The sequence below is a fragment of the Prinia subflava genome, chromosome 1 (genome assembly GCF_021018805.1).
Source record: "Prinia subflava isolate CZ2003 ecotype Zambia chromosome 1, Cam_Psub_1.2, whole genome shotgun sequence".
Taxonomy (NCBI): Eukaryota; Metazoa; Chordata; class Aves; order Passeriformes; family Cisticolidae; genus Prinia; species Prinia subflava.
The window spans coordinates 34,654,069-34,669,734 of record NC_086247.1 but is presented as its reverse complement, the minus strand read 5'-3'; the positions used below and the strand labels follow the sequence as shown (position 1 = coordinate 34,669,734).

General features: G+C 39.4%; 1 protein-coding gene across 8 annotated transcripts in view; it reads left to right on the top strand.

Moving 5' to 3' along the window:
• Window positions 1-15,500, top strand: part of CSPP1 (centrosome and spindle pole associated protein 1) — a 62,088-nt gene extending 46,588 nt beyond the window's left edge. For 7 of the 8 annotated variants that reach the window (XM_063392922.1, XM_063392913.1, XM_063392954.1 and 4 more), the window contains 8 exons: window positions 115-235; window positions 957-1,102; window positions 1,649-1,789; window positions 5,535-5,575; window positions 6,862-6,925; window positions 10,456-10,565; window positions 10,719-10,869; window positions 14,749-15,500. In XM_063392922.1, coding sequence (XP_063248992.1) covers window positions 115-235; window positions 957-1,102; window positions 1,649-1,789; window positions 5,535-5,575; window positions 6,862-6,925; window positions 10,456-10,565; window positions 10,719-10,869; window positions 14,749-14,963 — 989 coding nt within the window. In that variant the 3' untranslated portion in view covers window positions 14,964-15,500. The remainder of the gene's footprint in view (window positions 1-114; window positions 236-956; window positions 1,103-1,648; window positions 1,790-5,534; window positions 5,576-6,861; window positions 6,926-10,455; window positions 10,566-10,718; window positions 10,870-14,748) is intronic. The other variant, XM_063392905.1, reaches the window with a different exon arrangement.
• Window positions 15,501-15,666: the final 166 nt, after the last annotated feature.

Below are 15,666 nucleotides of genomic sequence, written 5' to 3'. Positions count from 1 at the left end.
AATTAACATTTCATTATATCTGTTTAGTCCCATTATTTTTTACTTATGTTTATAAGTAGGAGGCAAAGTTGCTCTGACTCTCCTTATTTTTAAATTATTTGTGCTGAATTCCAGAGGAAAGGAAGAATGTGATAAACGAACTCTCAGAGATGAGGAAACAGCTTCGCAGTGAAGAGAGGCGACTGCAGGAACAGTTGCTAAATGTGGCCAGTCATGATAATGTACCAATTACACGGTAAGGGTTTCATCTTCTGTTTTAAAAGCTAGATTTTTCACAGGAACTCAGAGTTACTGTGTATTATTAGCTAGGATGAGTTGGCCAATATACATGAGTGGAATGTAAATACAAAGGTAGAACTCGTATATAATTTTTTTTTCAATTTTTTTCAAACGTGTTTGGGTTTTCTCCAAGACTCTTGCTGAAATTTATTGTAAGAATGGCTGTACTGGTGTGATAGGAAGTTGCAATGTTCTATCTTGGAAGAGTGGTTTAAAACAGATGTCTAAGGCAGAATTTTATCTCATTATTTTTTTTCCTAGGGCATAATTTTTGCCTGTAAACTGCAGTACCTGCTGCTGAATATGCTTATGAATACTTTTTTTCAAGTATATAAGAAACAGCACTGTTGTGGAAGTACTTTCTTTCTTACTGAAAAATCTCTATATTTAATAAATTTGGTTTGTTTCCAAAATGTATTAGTTAATCATATCAATTAGCTGGAAAAGACATCTAATTACCAACCTTAGTTCCACTGTGTAAAGTATGAGGGTTTTTATTTTAAGCAGGTTATCTCTTTTTATAACACAACATGCAGCGTAATTACTTTCAAATTTATTTTCCTGTTTTGATGGCTTTATTTAAAGGTAAAAGATCTGAACATTATCAATATTATATTTCCAAATGATTAATAATATGGTGTTAAATTGCTTTCTGCTTGTTTTCCAAACCTTTGAAGCAGGAGGAGAGAGAAGAATCCAAGGGACATATTTGAGATGGCCAGGCTTCGTCTGCAGGCTCCAGCTCGGCGACCTTCCTTAAGGGAGGCACAAGATCCTGGCAATATACAGAATATCTGGGAATTTAATGAACTTAAATACAAAGGCAGGTAGACCTTCTTGTTACTGATGAAGAAGGGCAGGGAAACATCTGTCCTTCTCCTTCATCTTCCGTTCCACACAAGATTTAAAGCCAAAAGTAAAATCAGGCTCTTCATGAGCTACTGCCCATGCAGTGCACTTCATGGGCAGTATTTTGTTTGTGTGTGTGTATCTCTGTGGGACTGTTTCAGCAATTCCATGGAATTCTTGGCCTCACAACGCTGCATCATCACTCAGAGCACTGACCTATCTTCTAGTCCCTGCTGCTTAAACTTCTTGTGCATTTGATGTCATGGTGTTACTGAAGAGAGACTGAGTTGGACTTTTTTACCAACCAACAAATTATGTTTCTGTGTAACTTCTTGTTTATTCTTTACCAGAAAACATAGATTTTTAATATAGTAAAACTGTAAAATCATTGCCAAGCTGCTCATTCTCTTGGCCATTGACACTATTATTTTTAATTTTTTTAATAACTTAGATTTTTAAAAAATGCTTTTCAGAAGTGTTAATTTAGGGAAAAAGTGTAAATTTCATGTCTTTATTCTAGATCCTGAAAAACGTATGGGCTTGATGCACATGTATCCTGATCCTCCAAAAGATGACCTGACTCTAGAGATTCAACAGCAGGCACTGTTGAGGGAGCAGCAGAGGAAACTTGACAGAATGAGAATGAGGAGGGAAACAGAAGGTAAGGAATGCATGCTCTGAGGTAAACAAAAATCGTTGAAATTACGTGTTTTGTATTTGGTAAGAATTAAAACCCACTAGCACTAGTTTTACTTCTTTCAAATGCACTGTCAGCACTGCAGTACCAGACAGAAAAACACCAGAATGTGGAAAGTCTGTTGTAATGTAAGCATAAAAAGAAAGATTGAGTGTTTGGGGGAGCTTTTGTGGTTCTGTACTTAGATATGGGGTTTTTTAATTACTTGTGACTCTTTCTCTTTTGTTCTCTGAAAGTAATTTAACTAGTACCTTATACTTCAAAAATTGTAAGGGAAAAGTAGTTTTGTTACTGTTTTTTGGAGAAAACTGCAGACCAGTGAAAATCTTTTGCTGAACTGTGAAAAAAGTGTTAGCAGGTAAATTCTGTCGAGCAATTTTTGAGTTCTCATGGAGGAAGTAGGATGGTTTTGAACTGTGAATTGACTAAAATTCTGCCAGTGTATCTTCACCTTAGTCCCCCTTTAATGGATGAAATTTCTGTTATTTCCATTATCTTGGGTTTGATCTTTTTTAAAGTTCCAGAAACCTGTATCCATAAAAAGCCTTTGCTTTAGAAAGCACATATGAGATATTGGAACTGCTAGGAGGTTCTGGAAGGAAAATATTGCTTTATTAACATTAAACATTAAACATTAACAGCCTAACATGGAAAATATTTTGGCTGCATATTGCACAAGCAGTGAAAAGTAAATGTATTATCCTTTTTTTTTGCATGCTACAGTTAATTCCAAATGTAAGGTTCATTCAGGTATCTTTTACAAACAGTCATGAAAGATCAGTATTTCCAGTTGTTTTAGAGGATATTTAAAATTATAATGAGAGTTGCTTAAACCTATACAAACAAACTCAGTTTTGAGTGCAAGATACAGATTTCTCAGAAAAGTGTTTGCCTCTTCATTCAATTCAGACCAGCCTAACTACATTTTTGAAGAGAAAGTAGCTTTATTTCTGTGGTGGCTTAGCCTTTGCTGACAGCCAGACTCCCATGTGGCTGCTCTCCTGCTGGTGTCCCCTCACTCCTGCCCTTTGGGGAAACAGGAAGAGTAAAGCTTGTTGGCCAAGGTGCAGATGGAGACATTGGTTACCAATTGCTGTTGCGGGCAAAACAGACCTGACTTGGGGAAAATCAACCTAATTATTATAGGCCTGAATATTTGATAAGTGACTTTGAGTAGCAGAAAATAAAAAGCATGAAGCCTGCACCTTTTCTGTGCCCAGTTTCACTCCTTCATCCTCAGTGTCCCTGCTCCCCTTCCTTGGTAGCACCCCAGATACCAAGTTACTTCTGTGATGCAATGAGTGATGTCAGGCTTGAGCAAGAGGGAATTCTGGTCATTACAGAGCAGCTTCTCTCTGCTGCTTCTGTCTTCTTGCACCTTGTGATCTGCTCCACCATAGTGTCCTTCGGGGCTGCAGGGGGATCTCTGCTCTGCCACCTGAGCACCTCCTCCTCCTTCTCCGGCCTTGGTGCCTCCAGAGCTGCTTCTCACAGGTTTGTCCTCGGTCCTGCTGCCACGCTTTGTTTTGCTCTTTCTCAGATTTGTTTGCAGAGGCATCACAAGCAGGACTGATAGGCCCTGCTGTGCCCTGCAGCAGCTCCATTGTGGCAGCAGCTGTGCCCAGCACAGGGTAGCCCTTGGCATCTCCCCACAGTCCCCCCACCTTGCCACAGTCACTGTGGCATTGCTCCTTAGACTTTATTAGCCTTAGGTGAAAGTTGAGCATGAAATAAAACCAAGCACATGTGGAAGGAAAATATTTACATTTTTGCATACTGCTTTGGAAAAACCAAATGCCTCTTCTGGTCACTGGTGCTTTGAGGCTTTCTCCTGTTAGCTGTTGCCAGACCTGTAAGATTAACAGAACTGATACCAGGATGTGAAGGGTGACATCTGTGTTTTGTTCAGTGTCCTGTTATGCGTTAAATATGATTCCTGTTCTGTCTTGGACAGATGAGCTGGTGTTCAAGCAATGTGTGCCATACTGCTTAGAGATAATAGACCATTACAGTTGCAAATAAGCACATCTATATCACATTCTGTGGTAATTACATGGTTGTGAGTATCCTTTAATGTCTAAATGGAATGTATAGGCTTGACTTCAGTCTTCCTCTTCATGAGAATGACTGAAAGATAATTCACTGGCTTTAGCTGAGATCTCTCTGGGGCTTGGTTCTGGTTTTCCACCATTAGAATATATTTTAGTAGACCAGTCTGAGAAAACTTTTCATTTCATGTTTTCTGCAGAGAAACCTCAACCAGCTAGAAAGCAAATTTGCCTTTTCCGTTAATTTTAAGCACATGCAGTCGTTTAGACTTCTGCCAATGGATAATGTAGTCTTCATGATGACATCCAAGGAAAGGCCTCTTCAGGTTGGGTTGATTAGTTGATAGACAGGCAGCTGATTTTTAGAAATATTTTCTACTGATGCTTCTAGAGGATCCTTAAACAGCTTTTTCTCTTTTCCTCTCCTACTGCTTTACAACATCATTTAGCTTTATAGTCTTTCACTGAGTACTGAGTAAGAGAATTAGTTGCCATCTCTCTGTTTCCAGTTTATTTTTCTCAGAGACAAGTTCATCATCTTCCTCTGGCTGAAAATACATGAGTGGTTTTATTGTCTGATTTAAGGCAGAAAGAAAGATGAATTAAAGCAATATGCACTTTTATACTGTGGGTGAAATAATGTGTTATGGGCTGTTGTGGCAAAGGCATACTTCCCACACTGTGTGTAAGTGTTCTTTGCCTTACATGCTTTTTATACACTTCTCCCTCTGATATGTTTGTTTTTCTCTTTATGTGAAAGAGGAATATGTTGACTGTTAATGAAACTATATACTGAGAGATCAGTGTTTTAAATATCCCAAAGTTTTAAATGCTAGCTGTGTCCCTATAAATGAGGCAGTCTTTTGCAGACTTCTGGATGATTATTATTCTGGGGGATGTGAGGGAAAGCCCCAGGAGCAGGTTTGATGTTGCTGTGCTGCAGTGCTGGGTGCTGCTTGCCTGGAGCAATGGGCTCTGGGAGTCAGCCAGGGGGACTCACAGTCCACGTGCCCTGGTGCTGGACAAAAGATCAGCTACACACTGAGTAAGGTGTTGTTTCTTGCATCTCTGCCTCAAAAACAATCTAATAATTCATTCGAAAACTTAAACTAAGTAAGAAAAGTAACCTCAGTTCTTCTTCTTTGCATTTCCAGCATGCTTTGGGTCACTCATAGCTTAACTTTCAGGCTGGTTCTCTGTGCTCTCCAGAACTGAGTTTTTTATCCCTAGATAAAAGCACATCTATTCTTATCACTTTCCTCTGTAAAACGATCTCTGTCTGGTTCAACTCTCTTTGAAAGCTGGAAATGTGGTGTGCTCAGCATGTTCAATGTACATTTACTGCTGGGGTTTTCTGCAGTCCCTGCTGTGATTGTTATTCCCTGCCAGGAGCCAAAAACCAGATTAGAAATAATACACTACAGATTTCTGTTTGATTTCTCTGATTCTACTTAAATTTACATAAGGAAACTGGAATGATTGTTGCATTCAAATGTTTTAAAAACTCATTCCTTCAGCACAATTTATGTGTATTTAAAGATGTAATGCATACTGGTCTGCATTTTTGCAATAGTAAGCTGATAAAGTATGTTTTGTTATTAACTATTTTTATGTCAACCCTGTCATTTTGTCTCTTGTCTGTGTAACTTTTCATGATCAAGATGATTCTGCCTTGGACAGCTACCCACAAACCATGGGACTGGTAAGAATAAAATGTTTTTTATTATATTACTTTTTCAAGTGTGAGAAATTGTGTCTTTCACTGATTTGGGTAAAGGAATGACACTTAACAAGACAGCAAACGAATTTAGTTCTTTTTCTGGTCCACACAAATGACAGCATCTTTAAACTTGACATACAAGTTGCTGATCTTTGTATATAGAGATGGCCTGATTCTTTAACTCTCTTCCTTTTATATTCATTGGTACTTATTTTATATTCAGAAGATGTTATATTGCTGCCAGGGGGTGAGAATTGGTAGAAAAAGCCAAGCCAGAAGCAGTTGCTCTGCGTTTGGGTGGTTTAAGTGATGCACTTGGGACTGAAGAATTGGATCTGTTCTCAGATGGAACGTTTATTTTCTGACGGTGAAAAGAGCAAAATAAAGTGCTATTAAATTAGAATCCTGCACTAACCCAAAATACTGAGTAACAGAGTTCAATTGTATTTCATGGCAGTGTGAAACAGTGAAAAACAGGAGTCTGTGCAACAGCAAAGACATTAACCTTGAGGATAATACTGTAGCTAAATGCAGAAATGAAACGGTTTTTATTTAAAAAAGAATCACATTAATGCACTTCATAGTTGTAATTTAATGCCTGAAATTATCATTCAGAGCAATGCTCTGCAGTAAAAGATTTGTTTTCTCTTGTTCTGTTTCCTCTGATAGTTTCTACTGCTTTGATTTTAGAGTGGTTTTCAACATAAATTATTCCTCAGTAGGATTTCTATAACAAATGGTTGCAACTATGAAGTGAACTATGAGTATTTGTCTTAGTGCTTGATATTATGATGTAGAAATTTGTTATTTTAGTGCTTTAATGTCAAAGATTGTATGTGGTGGGGTAAGTTAAACATAAGGAATCATTCTTCATTTGATCAATACTTCTTACAAACCTTAAGTGCAAAGCTCACTTTGAGCACCAACTGTTCTGAACCTCATGCAGAGTGACAAAGATCAATTTCTTGATGGAAATGTCTGTGTTACAAAAGTTACCACAACAGTTGCCATGTGTAGGCAATTTCAGCAAATGGGATTTGTACAGAAAAGTAAAAAAAACCAAACCCTAATGCTTAAAAAGAATATCAGTACTTTAAAAATGTATTGGGTTTTTAGAACCACAAAGTCAGGGATAGTAGAATATTAACACTGTAGAGCTGCTCTTTGCTTTGCAGGAGTTTGGCAATTAATTTACATTAATTATCATTTGGCCCCAGAGATGTACTGAAGCCTCTGAATTTCCATTTTTTTCTGTTTCACTTTTGTAGTTCAGGAATGAATCTAATGAATTCCAGAAAAATTTCCTGTTGGAATCAGATAGTGCTTTTATTGGTGAGTTTACCCCTCTCTTTAACCATGTTGTAAGTGTATAGACATGTATTTTAGTCTAATGCTGTGTCTCTAAAATTATTATTGTTGTAGAAGCTGCAGGGGTTGTAGCTATGGTGATTGGTTTGAAGTATTAGGAAGTTATGTCTCCAAATTAAAATGCAGAGATTTATGATTTTTTTACTGCAATAAATTTGTGTAGATAACACCTAAATGTAATGATGCTGCTCAGTTGCCCTTTACCACCTTACATCTTTTCATGAGAAAGCATCTTTCTCTGCTCTTTGTGTTTTGTCTGAGAGGTTAGTCTTGTCAAGGGGCTTTTTTGATATCTTCCCAGCTTTGGATAAGGAAAAAGCTAATATTTATTCAGGAAATGTGTTACAGTGGTATCATAGGCAATGCTTTTCTATTGTTCTGCTGCAAAAAATATAATTTATTGACAATCACAACTTACAATCGCAATCTGTCCACAGTGAAATACAAAAGTCTTAGACATCAGCGATTCTTTTCATGGTTATTCTTCTGATTTACAAGCATGCTTGATTTTAAGTATGATTATATGGGTATAAAATAGCAATTATTCTAAATTAGTCACTTTTCTGCTGCTCACATATTACTTCATTTCACTTGCAACATCATACTTACAGGCATTGTCACTTATTCATCATCTGAAGCAGAAGATTTTTAGTTTTCTAAAGATTTTTGTGTAGACTGCCTCATGTAATGTAATTCAACCTTTATATGCATGGATGTAAAAGTGCTGTTTTATTTCCAGTTACTAGAAATAACAAGGCTAGAAAAACCCAACCAGCTCAGGTCTTTACATATTATTTTCCATTAGCAGGCATTTCAGTATCTTGAAATTTCTTTCAGTCATGTGTGGGAATTCATCTTGCAAGGTTTTTATTCTTTGCTGTAGGGGAGATGCAGTAGAATCCTGCAGATACTTTTTAATGAAACAGTGTTTCTGTAAACTGATGGTTATTATCTGTGGCTTTGGTTAAAAGCAGAATTTTTCATTTGAAGTGTATTCAAGCCTATTCTGTTAATGTGCAAGTCCTGGAGTACAGGGTAGAGCGTGGCTTTGGGAAGAGCAGAGGGTGGGGCTTTCAGCATTGTTCAGTGCATTTGGTTCTCTGTGTAGTGTGCAAACCCTTCCTTTTCAGGTTATTGATTATGGGGTATTAGTGCACCTCAGTGGTGAAAGGATGCCTCAGCAGAGCCCGTCAGTCTGGGCTGGGGCCAAACAGCCCATCTCAGCCAGGACAGGCTCATGGAGAGAACACAAGATGCAGGCCAGACACGCAGGACTCTTCCAGCTGACTGCACTTCATAAGTCTTGCTAAGCTGGGCCTTTCACAGGTTGTCTTTCACAAACTGGAATTAACATTTTTGAATCCCTGTTCATCATCAGCACTATTGTGTGGATAAATATCCAAGCTGTGCCTTCTGTGAACCTCCTTCCATCTGCTCTGAGGCTGCCACCTCTGTAATGGGGTGCTCTTGTTTATTCACCATCTTCACAAGGTTCATGATATTTATAGTCCTCTCACCCTTCCCTTCTTCTTCTCATCCAGCTGGTACTTGCAGTTTAGTGAGGTGTTGGAGTTAACCGAACATATTATTTATTCTCCACCCACCCCTTTTCCCTTTTTCCCCCCAGATCATTTATGACTGATGAAAACCATGCTCTTCAAAAGTGAGCTGTATGCATTAACTAAAAATGTGTTATCCTTTTGCATTATTTGGGCTTTATAAATAGCTACTATAAATAACATTTTGAATATGAATCTGGTGACTTCCATCCCTGAAATGAAAAATTAAAACTATCATTCTCTGTGGGCTGCCTTCTCTGTGTGTTGTGCTGCTCACATTGTCTGAGGGTTTTTTAGTGAAATACAGGGAGTGTATTTTAACAGTGTTTGCCATTTCCTAAAAAGAAACTATCCTCTTTAACCATGTTGTAAGTGTATAGACATGTATTTTAGTCTAATGCTGTGTCTCTAAAATTATTATTGTTTTAGAAGTAGAAAACACTATCCTCTGTTTTGGTTGAGGTTTTTTTGATATGGGTTTTAAATCAAAATAAATTTTGACATCTATTATGTCAGCATTACATATGAGTTTATCTCCTAGGGCTCAGAAATTTGAGGCAGTTAGAAATAAAGTGGTTTATTAGTCTCTTTTTTCCTTTTCTTGCCTCAGTGAAAACCCTAGAATCCATTAGTGTTAATGCAGTGATTTAAAAGCATCTCTCTGCAGCAGGATCTGAATGATAGATGCTTACAGGAACAGGTAGCATCTGGTACTGATGATACACTAATGGTATCAATAAATTCTGAAGCTTGTCCTTTGTTGTGACAAATTCACATTGTTAAACCATTTTTTATATTCCGAGTAATAGCACTATTTTGAATATAGAGAACTTCAGCTGGTCTTGTAGCTGGAATTCTGAAACATGAATTGTTAGCCTTACACCATTTTGAAATTATGCTTTGATTTTTTACATGAAACATTTGTGATAAGAGCGTGAGTATGTTTGGTGAAACTGAGAAAGAGAAAATATGGGAGGAGAATAAAAAATGTATTTTTAGGGAAAAAAAACAACTGACAATATAACAAAAGAAAAATATCTTTTTTATTTTGAACTTGGTTGATTTTTTTTTCAACCATGTGTATTTCAATTTTCAACCAAAAGAACTGTTTAATTATTTAATTGTTATGTTTAGAATTTACACACATATATCTTTTAATTTTTTTCTTTTCTTTATGTGATATACTGGACTAACCACTTTTCCAAAACATGACTTTGTTGTCACAAAGAGTAGTTGGTGGTAGTGGATTCTGTAGGGGTTTTGTTGAGCAGAGTCCTTCCTTTTCCTGGCAGAGCCCAAGCAGCAGCAAAGGCATCAACCAGCCCCAGGCAGGGGCTACTGGTCCTGCAGAGAAAAACAAAGTACTTGTTTGAAACAGTTCGTGTTTGAAAGAGTTTCCAGAGTCAGCAAAAGAAGGGGAAATAGACAAGTGTGAAGCAGAGACATGACCTTAGGGTTCATGTATAATATAAAAATAGATTAAACTCCCCCTCTGTAATATGATACAAGTATAAGCAAAAAGTGTAGTTATTTAGTCCTGTATGAACAGATTCTAACATTGCATTAGATGAAAAGGCAGAGATATGACCAAGGATGTGTGATTAAGGCACAGATTTTGTGTTATCGTATTCCTTGTAACACTATCAGTTCATGCAATGTTATTATATATTCTTGTAACATATTTGCAGACATAATTTGCTATACGATTGTATTTTTTGTGACTGATTTTCCAAGTGTTCTCTCTTTCAAGTAGAGGTGCTGTGCTCATTTGAGTACTCATTTACTTTAAAGGTCTGGGTGTAAAAAAGACTTGTACTGAATATATTCCTGTGATGGAGTCAAGTATAATATATAGGCTTGTTTCAAAACATAAGCAGGTTGGAGCACTCTCTGGTATTTTGATTTCTTTGAAAATTAATTCACCTGTTTTTCCAGGTGCTAATGGAGAAATGTTTTCTGCCTTAGAAGAAGTGAATTTATTACCACGGCATCCACCTTCTGCAAGGGAGAGGAGACGACTGAAGCAGAGAGCTTTGGAGAGAGCTGTACGTGTAAGAACTGACAGATGTGATGTCAGTTCTGTGCTTCCCCAGTGACTCCCTGTTGTGGCTCCTGAGGGAGTACACCTGTAGCTATTTGCCCTTTTAAAAAGGATGCTGTTTAACTGAAGGATGTGTGCATTTTTGGACTCCCTGCAGGAGGAGGCTCCACCGGGGCAGACACCATTGCTGCAGCCTGACAGCTTCTCTTTGCACTCAAACTTCAGCCTCGACACTGATCAGGTGAAAGGCAAGAACGAGGAACGACTGCACAGACTGACTGAGCTCCAGCAGAAATCTCCTTCCTTGGGTATGTTGCCTGTAGCAGAAATGATGTAGTGAACACTAAGTAATTGCAATAATTAAAGGAACAAATAATAATAGGCTTCGTGTAGCAGAACAGAGCAACCAGATCAAACACAGGAGTTATTTATAGAGCTCTGAGGCTGGTACAAGGGCTTCCCCAGCACACCTCAACACAGCCTCTTTAGACTAAGTTTAGAGGAGCAGAGTAGGGAGAGATTCTCATATTCCTGTCTGATCAGCCATTCCTACTTGTCCTGTGAGAAGCACCGCAGTGCAGGCAGCAGGATGGGGATATGCAGCTGCACAGCTGGAATGGCAGTAGGAAGAAATAAAACACCCTAGTGATGAATGATGAGGAGGTGCCTGTGTGAGTTTATTGGCATTCCTGGGAGTCACATGTCTGTGGTCCAACCAGCATGAAGATGTGCCAGAGAATTGTGTATGATGAAGTACTTCAGTTTCTAGTTAATTTGATTTTTCTAGTGGTTTGTTAATATTAATGATCATTCAGTATTTGAGTATGTGAATACTTGATACTGATACCTCTTTCACTGCACACACACTTGAATTCATTTCATGTTTCTTACATTAGGAGCTGGGAGTTGTCTTGGAGCATCTCCAAATGCTGCCTGATCTAGATCCTTTTTGTGTATGAAGTACCAATCATGGTAACTATTAATGGCCTTTAATTTCTCACATGGGCTGTGACCCAGTTCATACACTCTAATGATTCTTTCCTAGGAGTCTGAAATCTCCCTTTTTTTTGGAGGTAGTTGCTATGCTGTCTAGGCAATTACAGTATCAGTATCCTTTTTATAAACTTAATGAGAGTACAGATGCTGGCAGTATTTTTGATTCTGTTGCTATGGGTACTCTTACAAGCACTTCATCTTTTTTTTTTTGTTTTAACCATCTCCCTGTGGTTTTAAGTTACTAAAAAAATAAATCCTATTCATACTAATTTTCTTTCATAATCTAAATAAACTCTTTACTAATTTTACTCTAGCCAGATATACATTTGCTATGTAAACTATTTACTTCAGTATCTTTGTTATATTTCACCTCTTTTATAATTTCACCTCATACTGTATGCACTACACTTCTTATTTTGCTTGGCTTCTGTTTGTCACAGCCTCCAGAACATCAGCCTTTAGATAACTGTAATTTTGATGTATATAGGTATTTATATGTCTGTATGTAGCTTGTTCTCTGGAGCACACGGGGACCCATCACTCATCCTTAGCATTTGTGCCTCTTGGAAAGGCAGCAATAGATCCTCTTGCTCAGCTGTGGTTGTTCAGGCTGCACTGCTGTTTGCCCTCCTGTTCCCTCCTTGTGCTCAGGGATGTCAGAAAAAATGAGTAAAGCCAAGTTCTCTTACTCTTTTTCCCTAACAGCCTGGAAGAACCCTTGTGGCATCATCTTGCTTTCTGAGCAGCCAGGACTGTCATTTCTCCTCTGCCCTCAGAGACAGTACTGAGAGAAAACAAATCTCTCAAATATATAACTACAGGACTTGGTTATCTTCCCTTGAAATGACCAGGGATGGCAATTCACAGGCTTTGATAAATTCTAAGAGCAGATCTGGTTCAATAAGGAGGCTCTATTCACAGCAGTTCCTTTTCTTCTGTGGGACTGATGGGGGAATCCTAAAGCCATCCTAGAATTGTTTTCTTAATTGGAAAATTGGAAAAAAGGATTCAAAGCTTCTCCTTCATTTTCACCTATCCAAAAAAATTCTCATCAGTGTAGACTTGGTGAATATGTGGGTGATGGAGTCTCTGCAAGCCAGAGATACCATCTCTGTCAGGAAAGGTATGTGTGCTCCTGAGGGCATAAACAGGAGCAGGCTCACATACAGAAGAGGGAATTTGGGCACACAAGATGTGCTGCTGTGGTGTTCTGCAGGAATCCAGATACCACTCAATTTCTAAAGCAGGATTTCCTGCTAAGGAAAAGCTTTCCTTACCCTCAGCCTCCACATGCAAACTGAATTATCAAGAGTCTTGATGTGTGTCCCAATTAAGGACAGTTATGTACGGAGTGTGCCAAGTGCTGAAATTCATGATGGAGACGTTCTGCAGTGCAGCTGATCTGCTGTGCTTTCTAAAAGCAGCACCAAGTGAGCCTGACTCGGTGATGTGCACTGTGATCTTACCTCTGGCAGAACAGTTGAGCTTGCCCATGACATCTGCAAGCTCTAAAGGCTTTGCTTTAAAGGCAGAAGTAGTTAAGTGTGGGGAAATGCAGCCCTGTGGCCTGGACATCCACAGTTTGTTTGTCTCTAAACCTTATTTTTATTGTTGCTAGATATCATCTCTTAAAGCAGCAAACAGAAAATGTATTTTCTTCAGGTATCACTTCCCTGCTGTGTGCTGTTAACCCCTCTAAACCTACATATGAAAAAACCTGTGGGTTCCAACCCATGGGAGAATTCATCTGACCCAGGATTTAGGAGAAAAAGAGGTTCACTCTGCCAGCCTCAAGCACAGGAGATGACAGACCCTAGAGAGAGGGAGGTCTGCTCTCACTTCTAGTGTTGCAGACAGGTTTTAACCAGACTGGGAGGGCTTGGAGCATGATCAGATCACTGTCTATATGATGTGACAGAACTGATGATTCGTGCCAAGTGCTTTTGGAACAAAAAAAATTTGGCATTTTGATTTAGAGCCTGCAATCCCACCTAACAGACAAAGAGGAGAACTGAGCCCTTGCTCTCAGTGTGTGTGGGGTTGTGCAGTTCCTGTCCTTCCCTTCACCCCTGCACACCTGCCTGCTGCTTCTCCAGCCCTTGGGCTCTCACACCCATCCTTACACCATCAACTTTCAGTTTTTAATGAGAATCTTCAGAGAAGCTTTGGTTTAAATTCCCATTTTTAAAAAGTCGTCATTTTTGCAGAATAAAATCATCCAAATACATTAAATTACATGGCACTATTGCTTAGGTGAATTATATCATCACTAAAGAATACACAATTTTGATTTTTTTGAATTAGGATGTTTCTGGAAAAAATGTTTTTTTTCCAGAGTCTTTAAGCATTTTTCTGCCCACCTTAAACACCAAGAAACCAGAACCTCCTCATTGATGCAACTCAGTGTTAAGAGGAAAGCATTGCAATTTTTAGTCATTAGAGGATAGCTGGGGTTTGCGCAGTTTTTTTGATCTATGTAAAATTTAAATGCCGTGAGGCCAAAAAATGGAACAGCACAGAGAAATTTATACATTTATATCCCTTTATATAAAGTAAAATTTTATGTTGTTTGATAATGTACACTAAGAACTATTTGTTTAATATATTAGGTGTATGTAAAATTGTTGACAGAATTAAGTAGTAGTTGAGTCCTGGGTGATAATGACTCTCAAGTTCAAGGCAAGGCAGCTCTGCCTTTTGTTTGGTGGGGTTTATTTTGTAGCTGAAACATCCCAACTCAGCCAGTTTCAGCATGACATTGCACTGAGGTTTCCAGCTGTGCTGAGCTGTGCTGCACAGGCTCATTTGCGTTTGCACTGTTTAAACCAAGTTAAAACATTATTCCTCAGTAGGAAATTGTCGATACAAGGTTCAGTCAGGCCACTGTGACTGAATGGCCTTATTTTTACATGCATGTATGCACTGACAGATTTGACTTGTCCCTAAATAGAAGCTTTTTGGAAAGCAAGAACCCTCTGCCGAGTCCACCTCCCTCTGCCTGTGTCCGTATCCCCTCGCTGAGCTGCCGCTGGGGCGCTGTTGAGGCGCAGCTCCCCAGTACATGAGCAAACATGTGCTGAGTGTCATTAAAAGCGTTCCTGATGCACTGCCTGCAGCCGAGCCTGCCCAGCGCTGGGATGGGAAGAGCTTCTGTCCCCTCTAACGCGTGTCTTGCTCTCCTCCCCCCTCAGGCGATGACATTTCCTTAGGGGACGTGGACGACCTTCTGAAGCGCGCTCCGTCCCACGCCAGCTCCACCGACACGGTGGCCACGGAGGCCTGGCTGCGGCCGGGCACGTCGGCCACGCTGCGGCGGCTGCTGGCGGAGCCGCCGAGCCCCGCCAAGCTGTCCCCGGAGGCGGCGCTGCCGCCGGGCTGGCACGGCCTCTCCACCGCGCACGGCTGAGGAGGAGCGCCCGCAGCGCCGCCGGCCTGCCGGGAACCTGCAGGGAGAGACCGCTCCGTGTGGAAGTGAGAGAGCAATAAAAAAGCATCAGACACTGCAGGGGAACGCAGGTGGAGTGCAGGGATGTTTCCTATTCCGTGACGTGGGAAATTGAGGAAGAGATTGGCAGCTTTTGCACTTTTCATACAACTTAAGTTTCAGCCTCAGAAACAGAGTGTGGTGCGTGTGAATTTGATATTATATCAAAGATGTTTTCTAGCTTTATAGTCCAACTCCAAAACTTTCTGGCATTAGAGAAGCCCAACAGCAGAAGGGCATTAGGTTTTACCCAAAGAGTGAGTCACTTGAAGGACACCTGCTTTTCATGCAGGATAAATGCTGTCCTGCATGAAAGCACAGCTAACACTTCCATGGGAAAAAATGACTGTCAGCAATGTGTCTTACATTCCCTAACTTGTCGTGTGCTGAAAATACAGATATTGTTGAATATATTTATGTTTCTGATTGAAGAGTTAATAAAGTATTTTGTTACTAAAATTATTTTTGTTACAGAAACTGTGAAAGCAGACTTCAGCTTTCTTAATTGCTGATTTGCTTCAGATTTCATTTACTCGCGAACAAACTGGTGTTAAGTCTATCTCCAAAGGAATAAAAACATATGGAAAATCTGTTAAGAGCAGAGTTTCAGCAAGGACATGGAGCA